General features: G+C 43.2%; 2 protein-coding genes across 5 annotated transcripts in view; one reads left to right on the forward strand and one right to left on the reverse strand.

Moving 5' to 3' along the window:
* NMT2 (N-myristoyltransferase 2) overlaps positions 1-15,561 on the forward strand; it is a 72,994-nt gene extending 57,433 nt beyond the window's left edge. Inside the window, exons 9-13 of one of the 3 annotated variants that reach the window (XR_007131202.1) lie at positions 1,337-1,507; positions 9,107-9,274; positions 11,968-12,105; positions 12,546-12,784; positions 12,887-15,561. Coding sequence is in view for 2 of the 3 variants with exons in the window: in XM_047754933.1 (XP_047610889.1) it covers positions 1,337-1,507; positions 9,107-9,274; positions 11,968-12,105; positions 12,546-12,566 (498 nt within the window). In the remaining variant the exon portion in view is untranslated. Of the gene's footprint in view, positions 1-1,336; positions 1,508-9,106; positions 9,275-11,967; positions 12,106-12,545 lie in introns of those variants that run through there. The other 2 variants (XM_047754933.1, XM_047754934.1) reach the window with 2 other exon arrangements.
* A 119-nt stretch (positions 15,562-15,680) lies between these two features.
* Positions 15,681-20,440, reverse strand: RPP38 (ribonuclease P/MRP subunit p38). 2 transcript variants are annotated; one of them, XM_047754935.1, is made up of 3 exons: positions 20,191-20,440; positions 18,850-18,890; positions 15,681-16,776 (listed from the first exon to the last, which is right to left on the reverse strand). In XM_047754935.1, exon 3 carries the CDS (start codon positions 16,764-16,766, stop codon positions 15,909-15,911), a length of 858 nt encoding a protein of 285 aa, XP_047610891.1. In that variant the 5' UTR covers positions 16,767-16,776; positions 18,850-18,890; positions 20,191-20,440; the 3' UTR covers positions 15,681-15,908. The 2 variants fall into 2 exon arrangements, with proteins under 2 accessions (XP_047610891.1, XP_047610892.1); XM_047754936.1 differs by lacking the exon at positions 20,191-20,440 and adding an exon at positions 19,995-20,165.
* Positions 20,441-23,585: the final 3,145 nt, after the last annotated feature.

A 23,585-nucleotide genomic window follows, 5' to 3' on the forward strand; every position in this document is an offset into this window, starting at 1 on the left:
CCTACACCACAGCTGCGACAGTGCTGGATCCTTGAACCCACTGCACTGGTCAGGAGATCAAACTCACATCTCCTCAGTGACCTGAGCCGCTGCAGTCAGAGTCCTAATCCAGTGGGAACTCCTAGAGGGGGGGTTTAATTTAAACGGACTGTATATATACAGGTTGTTACTTAAAAATTTATCTAGTATTTCTTCAAGAGAAAAAAATCAGGTTAACTGAAAAAAAAATGTGTTTGTATTAGGTTTTTCGTTTGTATAAAGAAACACATGCAGTGAAGTTTTTCACTTCTCATGTGAAGTGTCCTGGTGTCTGGACGCTTGCAGTAGTTGATATCGGGAGCTCCTTTAAGGATAAGTACTTGGCCAGATCCAAATGGGGACTTGACCTGACCTTGAGGATTTGTTAGCCTAACATAAACATTGTGACGTTCTGGAGTGATGGATTCCGGTGCCTATTTGGATCACCTTTTAATCAAAAGACAGCATGAGAGACCAGGGCCAGTACTTGCCAACCAGCCGTTCTTTCTTAGCTATGAAAATGCTTGCCTACCCAGGAGATTCCACTGTGGCTCAGCTGGTTAAGAACCCGACAGAGTGTCCGTGAGGATGTGGGTTTGATCTCTGGCCGTGCTGCACACTGCAGCATGGGTCGCACGCGCGGATCTGGCACTGCTGTGGCAGTGGCACAGGCTTTAGCTGCAGCTCCGATTGTACCCCTGGCCCAGGAACTTCCACATGCCACAGGTGCAGCTTTAAGAAGGAAAAAGAAAAAAAATTCTTGCCTTCCCATAGTGATGATGGGCGTTTCTTTCCTTTTTGTTGCTCATGAAAACAAAATGACTAATTCTTTTTCACAGGCTATTGAACAAAGTAAGTTTCTCAGCCATTTTCAACTGTGTGTTTAAAATGGCAGGTACGGCAGTCTTAAAACGAAATACTCCAAGTCACACGCTAAGATTGTTCTCGCCTATCTTGGTGGGCTGTTACCATGCTTGGCATTGGTGTATAGATCAGCTTGTTGTGTTTTCTCATCGGTTTTGTTCGGGTCATGGACAATATGATCAAAGACCTGGTACACAGAGATGGGAGGAGACACGCTGTGTAACTTAGATCTACACTGGTGCTGCTCAGACTTGACGTGTGTATGAATCTCCAGGGGATCTTGTGAACTTGCAGACCCTGACTTGGTGGGTCTGGGGTGGGCTCAGGCTTCTGCAGTTCTAACAAGCTGCCATGGGGCTGCTGATAGTGCTGATCTGGAGATCCTGCTTTGGTACCAAGTTTGTTAGCCTCTCTTCTTTAAACTTGCCAATTTGTCTTGTTTTCACGCTCACAGGTTACAAAAACGTCAGGCTTGAGGCCAATGGAACCAAGAGATGTCAAAGCCGTCCAAGAACTAACCAACAGTTACCTGAAGCAGTTTCATCTGGCCCCAGTGATGAATGAAGAGGAAGTGGCCCACTGGTTCCTCCCTCAAGAGCACATCATTGACACCTTTGTAGTGGAGGTAAAAATAAGGTGATGAGATGGCACAGACAAGTGCACGAGTATTGCGCACTTGAGTCTGTTTTCCAAAAGATCAGAGAGGGGCCCATCTCCTTCCTCTGCCTTTGTGACTCACTGCTTCTTTCTATCCCAGATTGTATTTCTGCTCACCTTGTTAGAACCTGATGTTCTTATGTTTCCATCCTGGAAGAGAGCACACTTTTATTACTTAATATCGAGACATCAGGATACTGTTCTGTTGTTGCTTTTCTGTCTTGAAAAGGGCAGTTTGGATGACCTCATCTCAGATGGATGTGTCCCAAAGTTTCATATTGCTTTGCTTTTGCAAAACTGGCTGGAACTGAACTGCCTCTGCTTGAGATGGTGTAATTCAACCACTTAACCATTGTCGCCTTGATTTGCAAAATTTTTTCTATAGGCTGAGTACTGATACTGTTGTCTCTAGTGGGCTCTCTGTTCTGTTCCATTGATCTCTGTGTCTGTTCCCCAACAAGGACCATGCTGTCTTAATTGCTGTAGCTCTCTATTACGTAAGCCTTGATATCAGGTAAAGTTGAGTCCTCCCACTTTATTCTTCTTTGTCAAGATTGTTGTAGCTCATCTAGTTCCTTTGCCTTTGCATATAAATTTTAGAATAAGCTTGTCTTTTTATCTACAAAATATCTTCCTGGAATTTTGCTATGTCTATAGGTTATTAAATCTATGGATTAATTTAGAGAGAATTAACAAGTCTTATAATCCATGAGCATGGTATGTCTTCATTTATTTTGGTCTTTTAAAATTTATTTTATCAGCATTCTGTAATTTTTAGCATCTAGCTCCTGTGCGAGATCCTTTTTTTTTTTTTTTTTTCTTTTTAGGGGCATACTTGAGGCATGTGGAAGTTCCCAAGCTAGGGGTCGAATCTTAGCTGCACCTTTCAGCCTACACCACAGCAACAGAAGATCCAAGCCACATCTGCAACCTACACCACAGCTTGTGGCCATGCCGGATCCTTAAACCACTGAGCAAAGCCAGGGATTGAATCCACATCCTTGGGGATACTAGTTGGGTTCATAACCCACCGAACTACAATGGGAACTCCTGCATATTTCTTTTTTTAAAGTGTGTACCTAAATACTTCATTTCCTTGAAGTCATTATAATGGTATTGTGTTTTTAATTTGTTTCCACAGTCATTATTAATATGTAGAAATGTAATTGCTTCCTTTGTGTTGCTCTTGTATCCTGCAGCCTTGCTGAAATTACTTCTTGGTTCCAGGAGTTTATCTAGAGATTTCTTGGGATTTCTACATAAACACTTAAGCTATCTACAAATAGGATCAGGTTTATTTCTTCCCTTCCCATTTGTAGGCCTTTTATTTCTTTCTCTTGCCTTATTGCAGGGGCTAGTACTTTTGTTGAATGAGAGTGGTGAGGGTTGGAATTCTTGCCTCGTTCTTGATGTTAGGGGAAAAGCATTCAATCTCCCTTCATGAGTCTAGGCCCTGATGTTAGCTGTAGGCGTTTTGTAGATGCTTCCTAACAACTTGAGAAAATCTCCACCTTGGTGAGAGTTCTTATCATAAATGAGTGTTGGGTTTTGTCTAGTGCTTTCTCTGGACACAGATTGATACAATCATCTGATTTTCTTCTTTAGTCTGTTGATATGGTATATTCATTTATTGATTTTCAAACATTGGACCACTCGTGCATACCTAGAAAAATTATCCACTTGATTATGGTGTATAATTCTTTTTATACATTATTAGATTTGGAGTACTAATATTTTGTTGAGTATTAGCTGAGTTTGTGAGAAATATTGGTGTGCACTTTCTTTTTTTGTTGTTTGTTTGCTTGCTTTTGGTATAAGGATACTACTGGCCTCATAAGATGAGTCAGGAAGTGTAACCTCCTCTTCTCTTTTCTAGAAGAAATCATAGAATTGGTCTTAATTTCTTAAACGTTTGCCAGAAGTGTCTAGTTTCTCTAACCTGAGAGAATGCTTTTTTGTTGAAGTAATGAATTCACTTTCTTTAATGGTTATAGGACTGATCAGATGATCTGTATTATTGATTGAGTTTTAATAGGGTTGACTTTGGAACAACATGGGTTTGAATTGCGTGAGTCCAGGTCCATTTTCAGTACGTACTGTTGAACTACATGATCTGAGGTTGGTTGAATCGAAGGACTCGGAGGGCCAACTGTAATGCTATACTTGGATTTTCAGTTGCACTGAAGGTCAGCACCCCTAACCCCCACATTTTTCAGGGGTCAGCTGAAGTTTGTGGTTTTTGAGGAATTGGTCTATTTGTTCTAAATTGTCAAATTTATAAGAATGAAGTTGTTAGTAGACCTTCTTTGCCTACATGCTTGTATCTCTCATGAGCCATCCTGTCTTTTTTTAAAATTTTTTATTATAGTTGATTTGCATTGTTCTTTCAGTTTCTGCTGTACAGCAAAGTGACCCAGTCATACACACTGTCTTTCTCATATTATCTTTTATCATTTTCCATCACAAGTGATTAGACATAGTTCCCTGTGCTGTACAGCAAGACTTCATTGTCTTTCCATTCTAAATGTAACAGTTTGCATCTTTTAACCCTGAACAAGCACCCTAGCTTAATAAATCTGTTTCTTTCTCTTTTGTCTGCTTTTTAGGGCTGCACCTGTGGCATATGGAAGTTCCCAGGCTAGGGCTCAAATTGGAGCTACAGCCGCTGGCCACAGCCGCAGCCGTGCCAGATCTGAGCCGAGTCTGTGACCTACACCACAGTTCACGACAAAGCTGGATCCTTAACCCACTAAGCAAGGCCAGGGATCAAACCCACATCCTCATGGATCCTAGTCAGATTTGTTAACCACTGAGCCATGGAGGGAACTCCCAGTAAATCTATTTCTTGACTATTACTTTGTCTCTCACTGAATTCCTTCTCTGCTGAGACACAAAGAACCTGAACCTCAGTAAGTCCAGATGCCTGGTCTGAATATGATCTCTGAACAGCTGCAAGAACAAAGGTTTCTGACACCAGGAAATTTGCAACAATCAACCCTACCCCCACCCCTTTTCATATTAAAGAAAAAAAAAGCCTGAATTCTAACTTAGGTAAAGTGTTGGGGCTGAGGCGGGGTCACTAGTCCATCACCTTCTCGGTCTGCTGGCTTTATAGGAATAAAGTCTCTATTCCTTGTCCCAGCAACAACAAAAAGAATAAAGCTGTTTGTTCACTGTCTTCCCTTTTAATGGCTTAGAATCTGTAGTCATAGGCTTTATTTAATTCCAATAGTTCTGTCCCTTAATGAGAGGGGTGTGGAAGTCCCCAGCTATAACTGGATTTGTCTGTTTTATCTCCAGCTCTGTCAGTTTTTCTTGACGTGTCTTGAGGGGCTTGTTTGGTACTTACACATGTAGGACCTTCAAGTCTTGCTAGGGGATTGATTTTTTTTTCTTTTTTTGGATTGATGTTTTTATTACCATGTCATATCCCTCTTTGCTCTGAAGTCTACTTCATTGTTTATTAATACAAGCAGTCCTTATTTTCCTGTACTTCGCCTTATTGTACTAAGCAAATACTGCATTTTTTACAGATTGAAAGTTTGTGGAGTTCCCATCGTGGCACAGCAGAAACAAATCTGACTAGGAACCATGAGGAGGCGGGTTCGATCCCTGGCCTTGCTCAGTGGGTTAAGGATCCGGCGTTGCCGTGAGCTGTGGTGTAGGTTGCAGACCAGGCTCAGATCTGGTGTTGCTGTGACTCTGGCGTAGAATGGCAACTACAGCTCTGATTAGACCCCTATCCTGGGAACCTCCATATGCCTCGGGGGTGGCCCTGAAAAAACAAAAAACCAAAAAAAAGAAAGTTTGTGGCAACCATGCCTCCAGCACCTCTATTGGTGCCATGTTTCCAACAGCATTTGCTCACTGTTTCTCTGTGTCACCTTTGGGTAATTCTTGCGATATTTCAAGCTTTTTCGTTATGATTATATTTGCTATGGTGATCAGTGATCTTTGATGTAACTACTTCTACTTGCTAAAAGTTCAGACAACGTTAGCATTTTTTATCAATAAAGTATTTTTATTTTTTATTAAAATTTTTTAAATTAAAATATAGTTGATGTAGCAACAAGGTATTGTTAAATTAAGGTACTTATGTACATTGTTGTCAAGACAGAGTGGTATTACACACTTAATAGACTACAGTGTAGTGTGAACATAACTTTGGTATAAACTGGGAAAACAAAAAAATTGGTGACTCATTTTATTGCACTATCCTCTTTATCGAGGGGCTCTGGAACCCAATCTGCAGTGTCTCTGAGGTGTGCCTGGATAACCACTCCTGCTGTTGAAAATGCGTGTGTACAGGGTGTATCTTTTTCAGTCTTTTTACTCTCAACTCATTGAATTCGAAGTAAATGTCTTACAGACAGATCTCTTGGGCCATCTTTCCTTATCCGCTGTGCTAGGGTTTCTAGGATTGGTGTTATTATGACCATTTACACTTGGTGATTGTTGATAGCTTAGAGCTGAAGCCTTCGGTATGACAACTTGCTTCCTGTTTGTTTCTTCTGGTTCCTGTTCCTCTGTTTCTTTTTCCTTCCCTTCGTGTTCTTTGAACATCTTTTGGATCTGTCTTGATTTATTTATAGTTCATCTGAGTCGAGTCTCCTAGTTTTTGTGACGGTTGTTCTGGGCATTGCAATATACAGGTGTGACTTTTCACAGTCTTCTGGTATCTGTCTCGCCACATCAAGTGAATTTACTTTCATGTAGGTCTCTACCTTCTCAGCTTTTAAATATCACTGTCTTGCACGTCAGATGGTGTCATACTTTTGGTTTCATTCATCAGGTATGTTTATAAAACTCATGAGAAGAAGCATCGTTCAAAACATGTATCTAAGGGAGTTCCCGTCATGGCACAGTGCTTAACGAATCCAACTAGGAACCATGAGGGTGCGGGTTCGATCCCTGACCTTGCTCAGTGGGTTAAGGATCCGGCATTGCTGAGAGCTGTGGTGTAGGTTGTAGACGTGGCTTGGATCCTCCGTTGCTGTGGCTGTGGTGTAGGACTTAATTGCAGCTCCAATTCAACCCCTAGTCCGGGAACTTCCATATGCCTCCAGTGTGGCCCTAAAAAGACAAACAAAAAAACCCAGAAAACCATGTACTTAAATCTCTCCTCTTCCTTCCATCCTTTCTCATGCTCCAAGATGCTTTCTTTTCTAATTTCCTTTCTATTTGAAGAATGTCCTTCAGCCAATCTTTTTTTTTTTTTTTTGTCCTTTTAGGGCCACGCCCGTGGCATGTGGAGGTTCCCAGTCTAGGGATTCAATCAGAGCTGCAGCTGCTGGCCTACACCACAGCCACAGCAAAGCCAGGTCCAAGTCTATAGCCTACACCAGAGCCTTAACCACAGAGAGGGGCCAGGAATCGAACCTGAGTTCTCTCGGATACTAGTTGGGTTCATTACCACTGAGCCACAGTGGGAACTCCTTCAGCCAATCCTAAAGGTATGTCTGCTAGCAACACATTCTTTTAAGATTGATTTGTCTGAGAATGTCCTTATTTCCCCTTCTTTCCTGAAGTGATGGTCTTTTCTTTCCACTCTCGGGCCACTTGCTTCTCGCCCCAGGGTTCCAGGTGAGCAGTCTGCTATTATTTGAACTGGTATTCTGCTGTAGGTAATTCATTGTTTCTCTGAGGTTGCTTTCAAGATTTGTCTGTCTTTAATTTCTGGAAATTTTAGTATGATGCGTGGCTTTCTCTGGGTTTATCCCATTCAAGTTCACTTGACTACTTGAATCTGTTGCGGGTGTTATGCCCAGTTTGGAACAAGGTCTTCAGCCCCACATTTTCTTCTCTCCCCTGGCACTCTGGTGATAGGAATGGTGGGTCTTTTCTTACTGCCCCACGGATCCCTAAAGCTTAATTCCTTTTTTTCCCCAGTGTGTTTTCTCTCTGTTCAGATTGGGTAAATTCTACTGGACTCTTCAAGTTCAGTGATTCTATCCTCTGTCATGTCCACTCTACTCTTAGCCCATCCAGTGATATCTTTTTCCCCACTCTGATTTCTGCCGTGGTATTTTTCAAGTTGAAAATCCTTAATAAAGCTGAAAATTTAGGTCCTTAAGTCATCTCTAATACTGAGCTATTAATTCAGTGCAATAGAGATTCACTTTAGCTTAACATCTTTAATTTCATAAAGACTGAAAAAAAAGGTTAATGAATCAGCAGCACTCAAAAACCAGATTATCCATCCCTCTGGAATTTTCTGCTAAAACAAATACTCACAGTGACACATGTGATCCAGCTGTATAATTCAAATATATCGTAGTTTGAATTATATGCAAACTTGCATAGGTCGCCACAGTGCATTGAAACATCCTAGCCAATGTTGGCTGATTTCTTGTACTGAAAGGTGTACCAGTGATAATGAAACCAAAACTATCATGTGCATCCCTTTTGATTTTTTATACAAAATTTAAAAAACATATTAAGCTTTTTATTGTTTATTTTTTAAGTTTTATTGAAGTACAATTGATTTGCAGTGTTATGATCATTTCTGCTGTATAGCGAAGTGATTCAGTTATACATGGATACACATCCATTCTCTTTCAGATTCTTTTCCCACATAGATGATCACAGAATCCTGGGTAAAGTTCTCTGTGCTCTACAGTAGGTCCCCACTAGCCAGTCATTTCAAATACAGTAGTCTGCATATGCCAGTTGCAAATCCCCAGTCCATCCCTCTCCTCATCCCCCAGCCCATCCTCTTTGGTAACCATAAGTTTGTTTTCAAAGTCTGAGCGTTCGTTTCTATTCTGCAATTAAGTTCATGTGTGTTCTTTTTAAAAATTCCATATAAAGGTGATATGGTATAATGTTTGTCTCTGGCTCTCTGACTTCACTTAGTACAGTCATCTCTAGGTCCATCCATGTCGCTGCAAATGGCATTATTTCACTCTTTTTATGGCGGAGTAATCTTCCATTGTGCATATGTACATCTTCTTAATCCATTCATCCATTGATGGACTTTTAGGTTGTTTCCAAGTCTTGGCACCACGTTGTGCATCCCTTTTGACTTTTGATAGCTTCAGACTTTCTCAGTTAGTCACATGTATTTTGGTGCAGTACCAAATACCTTTTACAGGCTTCTAACAAAGCAGCTTCCAGACCTTTACGGTAGGCTGATAAAATTCCTGCCTCGTGCCAAGAAGATGTAGATGATATACAGTATCTTTTAGTTGAAAAAGGTCACCTTCTAATCCTTAGTGCTCTTATTCCTGCAAAAACAATGAATTTACTTCTCTCACTGTCCCGAAAGTCTAGAGAGACTTTTCAGTCACCCAGAGAGGAGCATTCCTTCTAGAACATTCTACCGCCTAAGACCCTGATGCAAATCACAGATGAGCACTTCGGCTGAGGCAAAGCTCCATGCTCTTCCTTGGCCTCAGCCCAGTGTCTCATAAGGGGCTCCAAGTCAGACTCGGAAGGAGGAGTGAGAGTCAGTGCTTTCCACTCTAAGGGAAAGCTGTGGGCCCGTCAGAGATCAAGACGTGCGCTGAACTGCCTGGATGAACCTTGTTGGAGGAGATGTTTACCTGACGTTACCTTTGTTCTTTAGAACTCCAGTGGTAAACTAACTGACTTCCTGAGCTTCTACACACTCCCCTCCACAGTCATGCACCACCCCGCTCACAAGAGCCTCAAGGCTGCCTACTCCTTCTACAACATCCACACGGAGACGCCGCTGCTGGACCTCATGAACGACGCGCTCATCATAGCCAAGCTGGTACGCGACCTGCCCCTTGTCCCGTGTGTGTATCCAGATATGTATGTCAGCCTGTATGAAACATTTGGTTGTGTTTTCTTCCATTCGGGGGGGACTCACTTGAAAGATGTTTTACTGTTGACCTTCCACCAAAGGAATTTTGACTAAGAATTTTTTTTTGTTTAATTTCAGTGGCTATTTTCATCATGAATTCTTTCTCTTTTTTGTTCTTTCTCGACCACACCTGTGGCATGTGGAAGTTCCCAGCCCCGGGATGGAATCCAAGCTGCAGCTTGCGATCTTACACTATAGCTCGTGGCAACGCCGGATCCTTAGCCCACTGCACCAGGCCAGGGATTGAACCCACGCCTCAACAATGACCTCAGCCACTGCAGAGACAATGCCGGATCCTTAACCTGCTGCTCCATGTCAGGAACTCTGATTTTCATCATGAATTCTATTGTAACTTAACCAGAAAGACATTTTGCGCAAATGAGAAACTTTTTAGCCCTTATGTAAAAATACGTAAAATTCATAATCTAAGGAGTATAAATCCTTGATCCCATGAGACAGGCAAACCATAGAGATATTGCAGGTTTGGTTCCAGATGGTTCCAGACCACCACAATAAAGCAAGGATGGCATCAATGAGCCACAGGAGCTTTTTGGTTTCCCAGTGCATATAAAAGTTATCTTTTCACTATTGTACCATCTATTAAATGTGCAGTAGCCTATCTAAGCAGTATATATACCTTAATTTAAAACACTTGATTGCTAAAAAATGCTTATCATCACCTGGGCCTTCAGTGAGTTGTAATCATAACATCAGAGCTCACAGATCACCGTGACAAATACAATAACAAGTGTGAAATGTTACAAGAATTACCACAATGGAGCACAGAGACACCAAGTGAGCAAATGCTGTTGGGAGAATGGGGCTGATAGACTTGCTCAATTGTAGGGTTGCCACAAACCTTCAATAGATGAAAATATGTATCTGTGAAGCGCCATAAAAGCAGGTCTCCCTGGTTGGGGAAAAATGTGAGTGTTTGTGTTGCAGTGAATAACTGGCAACAATAAGTTTTTTGATTCCACTAAATAGTCTCTGAATGTTAAAATTAATTTAATTTTAGGGAGTTCCCTGGTGGTCTAGTAGTTAGGATTCAGCTGTCAACTGCTACGGCCCACGTTCAGACTCTGTTCTTGGAACTGTGAGATCCCACATCAAGCAGCTGCATGCCACAGCCAGGAAAAAAAAAATAGTTTTAATTACTAAAATGATCATAAAAGGGATTTAAAAATGAAAAGAATTAAATTCAAAATGCGCCTTTATTTGCATCATTTTTCTGTTTCCTCTAGCAGTAAAGGTAATTATTAAATTCTCGCTACAAATAAACATTTTCCTTTAAAAAGAGGTTGAAATCCATTGACAGGGACATTTTGATGTGATTACTATAAGAGAAAATAGTGTTCATGAGAAATTGAGAGCAACACATCAGAAGTGTCTTCCTTGTATTCTTCTCTTTTTTTTGTCTTTTCTAGGGCCACTCCCTTGGCGTATGGAGGTTCCCAGGCTAGGGGTCTAATCGGAGTTGTAGCCGCTGGCCTACACCACAGCCACAGCAATGTGGGATCCAAGCCGCATCTGTGACCTACACCACAGCTCACGGCAACACTGGATCCTTAACCCACTGAGCAAGGCCAGGGATTGAACCCTCAACCTCACGGTTCCTAGTCGGATTCGTTGACCACTGCGCCATGACGGGAACTCCTTCCTTGAACTCTTCTAGTATTTGATCATTGGAAACATTTTTTTTTTTTTTTTTTTTTGGTCTGGGCCTGCGGTGTGTGAAAGGTCCCTGGGCCAGGGATTGAACCCACACCATGGCAGTGACCCAAGCCACAGCAGTGACAACCCCGCATTGGAAACTTTTTTTCATATCTGTTTTTTGTCCACATCAGGAGTGTACGGACATTCCCAGGTTGGGGATAGGACGCACACCGCCACAGTGCGGCACCCTTAACCCGATGCACCACAGTGGGAGCTCCTCTCCTTTGATTCTTTGACCTTGTAGCTTGTTTTCAACTATTTCCCCAAAAAGGCCAGTAATAAGTTGTTTATGGTAAAAACCCTGAAAAATAAGAAATGTAGGTGCTTCGTGTATGTGTGTATAATATATGAAGAATATACATATAATACATTTGTATTAGCTAACATTTTCTTAAATTGTGTTTCTGCTATTAAAATATTACTAAATTTATTTCCCAGTGTCTGCCCAAGACAAATACACAATTTAAAGCCTTTACAGGTTTGACTCGTTGGGTGTAGGCTCAGGTAAGTCAGAATTTAGAAAGGCCAGTAACCAGCAGTTCTGTTGATGGTGCCATCTAGGCAACTGTTTCCTTCAAAAACAGGGACAAAATAATTTCTGAAATCTTAATAGATAATTTTTTGACCGTGTTAGCCCACAAACTGTGTCTGTTTATTCAACGTTTCTGTATAATCTTGCTGACTCCGTCAGATTCACTGCTTGCTAGTTTTCTTTAATAAGACAGTTTTGAACTGAATTCCCAACCTGTACTACATATTAGACATTAAACCTTATAAATGCATATTTAGGCTCCTAGTAGGGGAATTAAATATTATACAGACATGCATCATATATGAAACACCCTAATCCTTTGATACTTTAAACTTTTTTTTCACACTGGCAGAAAGGATTTGACGTATTCAATGCACTAGATTTGATGGAAAATAAGACCTTCTTGGAAAAACTCAAGTTCGGCATAGGCGACGGCAATTTACAGTATTACTTGTACAATTGGAGGTGCCCAGGAACAGAGTCCGAAAAAGTAAGTGAGGCTGATAAACCTTGGTAAACTTGATACATTACCTAGAAAATCCCATACTTTCTTCTCTTCAGATTGAGAGGTGTTTGGTTTTTTTTTTTAATTTAATTCTATTTTTCTTTTTTGGGCTGCACCCACGGCATATGGAGTTTCCCAGGCTAGAAGCTGCAGCTGCCAGCCTATGCCACCACCACAACAATGCCAGATCCAAGCCATGTCTGCCATCTACACCGCAGCTCACGGCAACACCTGATCCTTAACCGCCTGAATGAGGCCATGGATCGAACCCGCATCCTCATGGCTACTAGTGGGGTTTGTTAGCGCTGAGCCACAATGGCAACTCCTCCAGTAGCTTTTTGAAAATATAGATCTATTGTACTCTAGTATAATTTCATTTTCCTTGATCACTTGTTCTTACTGTTCCATTTCTTCCCTCTTTTTAGGTTGGACTTGTATTACAATAGATGGATATTTCTGTTCTTAGAACTCTTTCGTCATCAGTCGTTAATATTCTAGTTAATGATGCCTGGAACTGCCATTCCAAAGAAGATGAGAAGCACAACTTAAGTGACATCATAGTCAGTAACAGAAAAGATGAGAAAAAAAATCCATTTGTGACCAAGAAAACACATCCGTAGCTAGAACGTTAACATTCATCCTTTTTTTCACCATTTACCCACTGGTAGGAGGGATGGACGAAGGGTACAGAGAGTACGTTCCTTGAATTTGCAACCTTTTCGCTGGCTCTCGATGAAGAAAAGTTCTTTTTTTTCCCTCTCTCTAGAAAAGGGGCCACTTTTCAGTGGACTGGACAGACGTCACAGCATCATGTAAGAAAACCTTGGGCACCGTGCGGAGGTAAAGTGCTGCCCCTCTGTCTGTGACGAGGCCTCTGGTCTGCGGGCCGTGTCCCGAGAGGAACGCGCCGTCTGGAAAGTGTTGCCTTCCGTCTCCCAACGCGTCCCCTCGGGAGCGCCCACGGAAGCAGCACATCTGTGCCTCGGTCACGAGCCGTGGATGACGGAGTGAAGAGCGAGGTAAAAACGCGCTGGGGACTGTGTGTGTCTCGAGAGGCGAAGTTGCCACTTCAGTCCGTGTGTATTTGCATCTGCAGCGGGTCGGTGGACTGTTTCCAGAGTCAGGTGTGGGGCAGACATCCCCGAAGCGTGTCCAGCCCGGGACGAGCCAGGCTGTCCTGCCCCAAAGACACTCTTTCTTCTCGGCAACAGCCTGGCTGCGGGAGGCGAAGGGAGTCGAAGCCCTCAAGTCACGTGTTGCGCGCAGTGGGGTTTGACTGCTCTCAGGACGCTGAGAGTCTGAATGTTTTTAATTCCTTATGCAGAATTGCACACATTCCTTTATGCTGACTCTAATTTATCATGAAAGCTGTCAGGCTCTTGGAAGACTTCTTATTTGTAAATAAGTATCATCATTTTGTTACTTATACTGATGGTGTTTTTATCTCCGGTTTGAAAAACGAGTTTCCCAGTGTACATAACTGTAAATATCGCCCATAGTCGACATAAACTGGCCTCAACTACCACACAGTGAGTCCTTCTTCCTGCCTTTACTGTACCTGTGCCTAGGCCGCTCAGTCCAGAACAATCTAAATACCTTAGATAACAGGATGCCCTTCCTCCGTGTTCTTACTAAGGAGTCCAGGGAAACCATCATACTTCACACCAGGCAGGAGCTAGCAAACTCTGGCCTGTGAACTCGAGTCAGCTCATCATCTGTTTCGGACAGCCCACGAGCTAAGAATGGTTTTACATTTTTGAATGGTGGTGGGGGGGATCAAATGAGGAATGTTTTGCGACACATGGAAATTATAGGGAGTTCAGATTTCAGCACCCATAAGGTTTCATGGGAACACGGCTACATTCATTTACATTTTGCCTGTGTGGCTGCTTCATGCCATGAAAGACATCTTTGTAGTTGTTCGTAGAGTTGTTCTGACGGAGGCTACGGGCCAGAAGGTCTAGCGTATTTACAACCTGGCCCTTTAATGGGGAAAGAAACTGCCACTGATGTCCACCAAGGAGCAGAAAGCCATTTTCTGCAGCTCGCCCTTGTCCTCAGGGCCAACCCATGGCCGTGGCATCCCGGACTTCCACTAGGGGGCATGCTTGGGCCCCCCGAAGTCAACCACGGTTTAAGGACAGCGCTGTTCAGGGTGACTTGTATAGGATGATTCCAATCCAGCTGCATTACCATTTTTTCCTAACAGAGGGAGAAAGCCTCTAGAAGCAAAAATGAACCAATTCACGGATACACCAGAATTAAGTAAAAGGGATTTTTAGCCTTATCTGAGGTCAAGGCTGTAGTTGGGGATTACGTTATACCAGTTTTTATGGCACAGTCTTATACAACCTAAGTTTTCAAAGAATTGCAGTTTTGCCCCTCAGAAATTCTGTCACAGACTCACCTCCTGATGAGGTGGCATTGTTCCTTTATTCGCGTACCTAATTCCAGTTATCGGAGTTCATCCTCTTTTATAGTCATTTTAAAATCCAGTAATAAATGACTAGCACATTTGCCTCTTTATAATTTAAGCACGTTACCATTCAACATTTTAAAAGAGAAAAATCAGTAAAACTGCTTGTTTATGAAGTAGCCGTTAGAACTAAATTTTAATGCAATATAGTGTCTTACAGATTCAAAAAAACCACACCGTCCTCCACCCTTTGTCAGTAATGGACGTGCTCTAGTCCACGAGGTGCCCTCCCCCATCTCCACCATCACCCCGTTTTGGGGGTCAAGATGGCATTCAGGAAATTTAAATGGAGGTGGCGTAATCCGTAGAGCAACCAAAATTCAGGCTGAAAATAAACTTTGGCAATCCAGTACCTTTTCTGTAAATTACAGAAAGCACCTTTTCTAAGCACAGGCTGTAAATAGCAGACACTTGAACAGAGAGCCTTGATTATGCTTCATTTCTTAAATGACCCGTCATGACAGACCCACCTCTGAGAGCCCAAGCTCCTCAGTTTATTTTTTTATTCTCTTCCTGCCTTATTTCACCGAATGACCATGATATTTTTTAAACATGATAAGAGTTCCTAGGAAGTTACCCAGGTAAAGGGGTGATTTCTAACTAGTCAAAATACCTTATCTGGCCTTTTCTATAAGCATTAAGCCTTTCTCCCAAGCCCATGCTTAGGCTACCTACAGACAAAGGCAAAATTTAGAAAGTAAATGATAATGCAGTGTTTCTGGAGAGTGTGTTGCTTGGCACTTCGTATCTTTCCTTTACAACTCATGATGCACCTGCAGTCCATTTCATCTTCCCACCAACAGAACCGTGTTGACGTGGCACGTTTCCCGAGTTTGATGGAAAGACGTTAAGTGCCGTGGGATATACAGATGTTCTCGCCTACAAGCATTGTACCAGCCTTTTCAAAAGTGAATTTATACAAGCATGGACACTAGTTTCAATAAACGTTTTGATATTCATATTTATGAATGTTCCCTGCTCTTAGTGTTTTTAGCTTTAGCATATCTAAATTCTATAGTTATAGAGAATCTTAACACATTTGAAACACATTTGAAAGGAATGGTACTAAGTGGTGCTCCAAGAACATATGGAAAAGTAACTCATTTTATTCATTTCAATGCTTTTTTTTTTGGCCACACCCAGCACATGTGGAAGATCCCGGGTCAGGGATTGAACCCACACAACAGCAGTGACCAGAGCCACCGCAGTGACACCACCAAGTCCTTAACCCACTGAGCCACCAGGGAACTCCTCGAGGCTTCTTGACGAGGTATCGTTTTACCACTGTATGAAGTGACAGGTTTATACAAGATTACTTTGAAGCCATTTTTTTACTTTTGGGTGGTTTCCTTATCTTATTGGGGTTTGGAATCAGTTTCTTTATTTTCAGGGGTTGTAACACTACAGCCTGCTGACCTTCAGCAAGCTTCCTTTTGGGTTTAGAGAGGTCTTCAAAGGAAGTTTCTGAAATCTCCTTGTCTCGGCTCTCCAGAGACTTGGTCTCTGAGTTCTCCTGGGGGTCTTCAGGTGTGTCCTGGAGGTCCCCGAGCCATGGAACATTCAGAGGGGGGACCCTGGGGATGATGGTGCTCACTTCATCTGCAAAGGCAGTGGTGTTTTTCCTGAAGCCCAGGGCCAAGATGCATTTTAGGCCCACGACAGGTGCGATCCTCTCGCTGAGCCGGGGCACCTGGCCGGCAGGGACGCCTCTGCTGGCGCTCAGCTGCACCAGGTGTGCAGTGACCATGGCAGGCTTGGCCGACTTACAGGCCAGCACTAAGAGCAGCTCGTTCCTCTCCAGCGCTCTGGTGACTTCGTTGACGCCGATGGCCAGCTGCTTCCGCACGTGCGCAGGGGTCCACCCTGACGCCTGGGCATCACCTTCAGACCTTTTCTCCTCCAGATCCTGGCCGGCGTCCGCAGCCATGCCACATGTGTCTCCACTCTCTTTCCCTAAAGAGGGCTGCTTTTTCTTCCTCTTCCTGTCCTCCACCTTCCGAAGCCCGAGGGATTTAAACCTGTCCTCCAGCGTCTGCAGTATGAAGTGCATGTCCTCTTGCCCCAGGGTGCCCCAGCAGGTGGTGTACGGGTTGTTCAAGGAGGTCTTCACAGGCGGAGGTCTCGTCTTCCGCACAGAGCCCCTCCCCGGGGCTTGCGGGGCTGCGGCCATTTGGAAAATCCTTCAGAGAGAAGGAAAACGACAAGGGAAAATTCGTGATCACTAGACATGCGTGTCTTAAGAATATCATGGTTGTGCTCATTCTGATTCTTCAAAGGCTGATTCTGATCGGCTCTAGCAAGCCTACTTATATAGGACATATGTATACCATAGACATGTGTGACCATACACATAACCTCTCTTTTTAAGTTATATATTTTCCCCCCTTTTTTCCAATGACTTGGCCCTCATTTGTATACAGGCAATTTATGAATGTTCTGTGGTACTGTGATCACAGTGAAATTCTTTTAGTTTATTTCATTTATTAAAAATGTTCCATGTTTCTACTTGTTCATAATTATTTATCCTCTTAAAGGGCCTGTAGTATTAGTCTGATAGATCTGTTACCATTTTCTAAATTGCTCTCTAGGGAGGCTTCCGTCCATCCGTTCAGCCAGTAGGCACTGAGCATCTCCAACCAGAGTCGGATTAGGCGCTGGGGTTCTGCCTTCAACAAGGCCCCGGGTACAATCTGTGAGGGCCCTGGAAGCCTCTGCCATTGTGTGATTTTCTAAGAACTGGAACAGCAGAGTATGCAAGTGACAATGATGCTTTCATTCTGTGCCCTTTCTTAAGCCTCCCTGGACCCTGAGTTTCTTGTGCATCTTTCCTAAAACATCAGTACACAGTTGCCCCCTTCCTACATTCCTCTGGCTGACACTGTGATGAAAACGAGGGAAATTTGTAATGGAAGTTAAAGATATTAATCCATTAAGGCAAAACAGTAAGAGGGGGTCCTTACTGGTGAAATGTTATCCACCACTGCTCTGGAGCACATATCCTGGTCATCCTGCCCAGAGGAAACTGCATATGGCTCTTCCCTCGTTTTCTTCCTCACCTCCTTCCTGGGCTCAGCTGGGAACCACAGGGACCCATGTTGCAAAACTGAAGGAAGTTCAATTAGCCAGCTCTGGAGAAGTCTGGAGCTGGGTGGTGTCCCTGTTCTCAGGTAACCAGATTTTCTCATTCCAGATACGCCCTCATTGTAGATCTTTCATCCCATGGACACCCGCCCTCCGCAGAGCGCCCCCTGCAGGATTAGCAGTTAAGTCCCCTCCAAGTAAACTTCCACCCAGAAGCCCAGCCACTGATGCTGTTGCTGAAGGGCAGGTATTTCCGTGGGGTGAGTCAGAATGTGTGAACAATTTCTCTGTGAATTATCAGATGCTCACAAAGCACCAGTTTAACTGCCTAGCGTGTGGAGGAGGAGACGGGCTCAGGTTAAGTAAGTACCTTGCCCGAGTCACACCTGGTTTCCCAAATCCAAATTTTAATGCTCTCTCAATCCTGGCTGCACCTCAGAAATAATCTGTGACTTTTTCTTTGTCTTTTTAGGGCCGCACCTACAGCATATGAAAGTGCCCAGGCTAGGGGTTGAATCAGAGCTGCAGCTGCAAGCCTGAGCCACAGCCACAGCAACCCTGGATCCTTAACCCACTGGGAGGCCAGGGATCAAACCCTCATCCTCATGGATGATAACAGTCATAGTTCTTAATCCGCTCAACCACAACAGCAACTCCCTAATCTGTGACTTTTTAGTAAAACATGTGGACGGCTGGTCCTCTCAAGGTCTACTGAATCGGAATCCCTGAGGACATGGCACGGCACCTGTACTTGGAAAAAAGGCTGCCCGGGAATCTGATAGAGAATGGGGCTTGAGAACCGCCGGCGTAGGACGGGGGCCTTTCCACACCGGGCAGCCTGAGAAATGGTCCCCTGACCTCTGCTGGCCTTGGTGTTCCTTCTACGTCACCTTCTCACAGAAAATCAAAATTCAGCTCCCTAGGGCCTCCGAAGCTGCTTCCTCCACCCTGCCCCAGGGCGCAGCCCTCCCCACCCATCATCCCCACACTCCCCTCCAGCGCAGTCACGCCCCATGACGGGATTGGCAGAGGCCAGTGCCAACCCAAAGGTGGTCAGGAGGAGGGAAATAAATGACTCAGGAACGAATACAATGATCTGACAGGGGTCCTGCCAGACTGCAAACCACAGTTCACGTGCCTCAGCATCCAGACAACACGGAGGAAATACTTACAGGTACGTGCTCTGTGCATCAGCGCCTCCTGGCTTCAGAATCTAGACAGGGAGACAAGGACCAAGGGGTTCCGTTAAGATAAGTCTCATGGAATAGAATCCAAGACTAAAGTGGAATAAGTAACAGAATTTGAAGAGAAAATGGAGGCCTCAGGCCTGTAGCATCAAGTGTGAACTCATTAAGGTGACAGCCAAGGCAGTCCACACTCTGGCCGCATCCCCCCATCATCTTTCTCCTCATGCCCCTCCTTGCAGCCACATATTGTTTCAAGAGATGACCAGTTCCTCCTCTCCAGGGCTTTATACATTTCCCTCTGCCTGGAAAACTACTCCTACCCTCAGCCCCAACAACACCATCTTTCTTACTAGAGCAAGTATCTACGCATTTCCCACAATGCAACCAAGCCAGAAAGATTACAAATGAAAGCAAAACAGCCACTGGATCCACTGGGCTCAGAACCTATGAGGAAGATTTATCAGCGAGTAATAAAATAACATGCTATGCAAATCAGGTACGGAAACTACGAGATGTAGAGCAGAGATCTGACTCTGGTGAGAAGGTCAGGAAAGGCCTCCTGGAGGAAGTGTCCCTTTAACCTGCATCTGAAGAATACCTACCAAAGGGCTATCAGAAAGGGTATCCCAGGAAATTGCGTTAAAAGAAAGAATGTCAATACCGCCGGAGCAGAGATGCTAGAGCGGTGAGATGGTGAGGAAGACTTGCAAACCTTGCAGCGGGAAGCGGCAGTGGGAACGTTCAAAGCAAGATGAGCGATGTAGTTAGAAAGGCATCAGGGAAAGAGCTGTGTGAACTTGGACCAGGAGGAGGCCTTTGCCAAGGACCAAACCGTAAAGAAATGACTGCGGCACTAGAGACGCCGCAGAGGGGATGAACAGAAGAGGTGCAATCCGCCCGACTTAGCGATCAACTGGGAGTAAAACAGAGAAAGAACTCAAGAGAGGGGTCTCTGAGTTTCGGGGTCCGGCAGCCGAGGGGATAACAGGGCCAGTTCCCTAATGTCTGCTGCCTCTCTAGTGCCTACCGACTTTACGGTTTAGCACACGAGACTAGAATTATTTTCTTGTCCGCCTCCACTTCCAGACTGCGTAGTACAGAGGGACCAGGATGGGCGTTATTTCTCGTACCCAACAGTCATTCAGCTCCAGGCGGAGAGCAGACTGGGGGCCAAAGCCAGGACACCGGAAAACACTGTGGTCCCCGGTGCGTGCGCCCTCAGAGTCGGGGAGCGGGGGAGACGGCGCGCACCCGGCAAAGCCCCAGGACGGATCCCTCCCCGGGCGGCCGCTGGGGACTTCAGACCCCGGCCCGAGCCCCACTCACGGTGGCCTCTGCGCCAGCTCCACGTGGGTCGCTCTGCGCGCGCGCAGAACCTGCGCCTTCTCCGGCCCCGCCTTTTGACGTGCTGGGGTGATGTGGAACCACTCGGGGGACCTCACGCTTCTTCCTTCTGCGCCGGGATAGTCCCAAACGCCATTTCTCAAAAAGGCGTAGAGAAAGGGAAAGGTTCGATCTCTAGAAACTGACTTGAGCTGGGGGTGAGGATCCGGAAAAGGCCATCCAGAGGCAGTGCGCAGGTGCAGGGTGTGTCTCGCGAGAGTTCTGGTTGCCTGGTAACCGGCCGCTTGCGGGGTGTGCGGCTGGATGTGAGCGCCAGTCCCTTCGCCATTAAACTCCGAGAGGACGGTTTTCTACTTTGTAACGCAACCCTCTTCCAGTGTCCTCCTTTCTGCGCCTGGGGATCTGAGTTCTTCTCGCTTTAGTTTTTAACTTACCTGAGGGTCGCAAAACCCTGACGCAGTGCCTCTGTTACTGAGTCCCTGCCGAATCCCTAGCAACGTGGAAATCAAGATAAATAGGGGATGGGGAGGTGCCGTGAAAAGTCCGGCAGTTAACTGCTGCGCCAGAAGGGAAACGCCTGTGATTTTTAAATTTTTATTACAATCAGAAAGATTTTAAAAAAATGAATTTACAACGAATTTGTAACAACTTTTGTTTCATAAAATGAATAGTAACAAATAATGCTGATGCACTGCAAACAGGCAGTTCTAAATTAGTCTCAGTTTGGGGCAGCAAGTCCTCATGGTCCAGCAGAATTCTTCTTTTCTTGAAATGTCACTGACTGTCCTAATTCAGCTCTGCTCTGTTTGTATCCTGCCAGTCTCCTTATTCATCAGAAACGAGATGGAGGTGTTGGGCTTTGGAAGGCAAGAAGTTGTATCTTGTGTTTGTTTGTTTTTTTAATGTAATACTCAAAATCTTTGTTGGGGACTAACTAGCATGTATAGTACCACTGATAAAAGGCTGTGAGCCTATATGCTAAGGCAGGTCAAGTGAAACAAGATCAATTTACAGACTCAGACAGTAAGTGCAACAGTTTTGGCTGTGTTAGGTAATAGCTTAGACTTCATGAATCATCCAATCTATTAAAAATATTAATAAACTCCTGAAAGAGCTTCTGCAACCAGAATAATGTTTTAAAACTTAAGGCTAATTACTCCCAAATCAACCAGTTTTGAATGCAACCTAACTCTGGCCCTTGAATTGGTAAATTACTAATTATAGTTATCCTTTGTTGGCTTTAAATTGAATTAGATTAATCTGTGACCCAGTGATTTTTCTGGCTTCTTATGTGGTCAATGCAGTTAAATTTAATGGTGGCAGAACTGACATTTAAATGTTAAATGTAAGAATCAATTGCAAGGTCATTTTTTTTTCAAAGTAATGAAAAGGTGGTACTTCATCTACTGTCAAATTACAGGGTAATGACTTAGTCCTACAGAGTGGCTCTCAAACCTTAAATGAAGCCACAGTGATTCAAGAAATGATAAAAGTATCATTTCAAAGATGAAGTAATGTTGAGTGTAAATCACATTCTAAGTGATACCACCAAATACAAGTTTTTAAAGCTCTCAGAAATTGTTTGGATAAAAAGATGAGAAATCATTGAATCAGAGTGGAAGGTTTTTTAAAAGGTTTTTAAAAAATGAAATAGGCATGACTTTTTTAAAATAATCTAATATTTTAATATCTAAAAAATAAAAATAGTGTCAAATTTAGCTTTTAAGATGTAAGACAAATAGAAACGCACGTCTGATTAAAATGCTAAAGGGAAGGAATTATGTATGAGGTTTTGTCCCCCTAACATCTCAGATTTATAGCTTTAGCAGCATCTTTCTGGGAAGATTTGCAGCCAATATAATCATGACTCTGAGCTACGCTGTCCAAGGTTAAAATCCCAACTTCATATCTAACTAGTCACATGACCCTCAAGCAAATTAACCCTATGAAGTGATAAAAATAGTGCCTCTTGTGAGGATTAAAAGAAATAATCTCCCTAATATGCTCAGCACCAGTGCCTGGCACATACAAAGTGCTTGATAAACATGATTGATGAATCCAATGACAGCCTGAATTAAGAATTAGGTTAATAGAAATTGACTGTAACCTTTTTGATTTTAGCACTTTGGTTCTCTTTTAAGACTAAGCAATATGATTTCCACAAGAACTTTGATAAAATGAATATTGCAAAGGTAGTTTTTTTCCCGGTTGCATCACCCAAACACTGCAACAAAAAAGTAAAAAGAAAAAAATTCTCCTATGACCCATTTATCTCAAAACACATGTCCTTCAGAGTCATATATATATATATATATATATTTTTTTTTTTTTGGTCATGCCCGTGACCTATGGAAATTCCTGGGCCAGGGATCGAAAACACGCCACAGCAGCAACCCAAGCTGCTGTAGTAAAAACACTGGAAACTTAATCCACTGCATCACAGGAGAACTGAGAACATTGTTAAAATGATAATATAGATTAAATTTTGTGTTTTGATTTTCTTTCCATATAGTAGTATTTCCATGTTTCTTGAACATCTTCAAATTATCACTTAACTCACAAATTTGGTGGCCAACACTGAATGATCAGTTTACTTTTTTTTGTCTGAAATATTACAGGATTTTTGTCTTTTGAAATTTTATTGGAGTATAGTTGTTTTATAATGTGTTAGTTTCAGGTGTATAGCAAAGTGATTCAGTTATATGTATACATACATCTGTCCTTTTTCCAATTCTTTTCCCATATAGGTTATTAGATGATATTGAGTAGAGTTCCCTGTGTTATTCAGTAGCTCCTTGTTGGGATCAGTTTACTATTTAAAAAAAAAATTTTTAATTAAGGCATAGTTGATTTACAGTGTTCTGTCAGATTCTGCTGTACAGCAAAGTGATCCAGTCATACACACACACACACACACACACACACACACACACACACACACATTTCTTTTTCTCACATTACCTTCCATCATGTTCTATCGCAAGTGATTGAGTATAGTTCCTGATGCTATACAGCAGGACCTCATTGCTTATCCATTCTAAGTGTAATAATTTGCATCTACTAACCCCAAATCCCGGTCCATCCTGCTCCCTCCCCCTCCCGCTTGGCAACCACAAGTCTGTTCTATGTGTCTGTCTGTCTCTGTTTTGTAGACAGTTTCATTTGTGCCATATTTTAGATTCCACACATAAGTGGTATGATCTGGTATTTGTATTTCTCTGACTTACTTCACCTAGTATGAGAATCTCCAGTTGCATCCATGTGTCTGCAGATGGCATTCTTTTGTTCTTTTTATGGCTGAGTAGTATTCCATTGTGTATATGTACTACATCTTAATCCATCCATCTGTTGATGGGCATATAGGTTGTTTCCATGTC

This window comes from Phacochoerus africanus, chromosome 12 (assembly GCF_016906955.1).
Source record: "Phacochoerus africanus isolate WHEZ1 chromosome 12, ROS_Pafr_v1, whole genome shotgun sequence".
Taxonomy (NCBI): domain Eukaryota; kingdom Metazoa; phylum Chordata; class Mammalia; order Artiodactyla; family Suidae; genus Phacochoerus; species Phacochoerus africanus.

What these genes read in the sequence shown, in the direction of transcription:
- RPP38 (XM_047754935.1), bottom strand. Translation starts at nt 16,766, where the DNA reads ATGGCCGCAGCCCCGCAAGCCCCGGGGAGGGGCTCTGTGCGGAAGACG.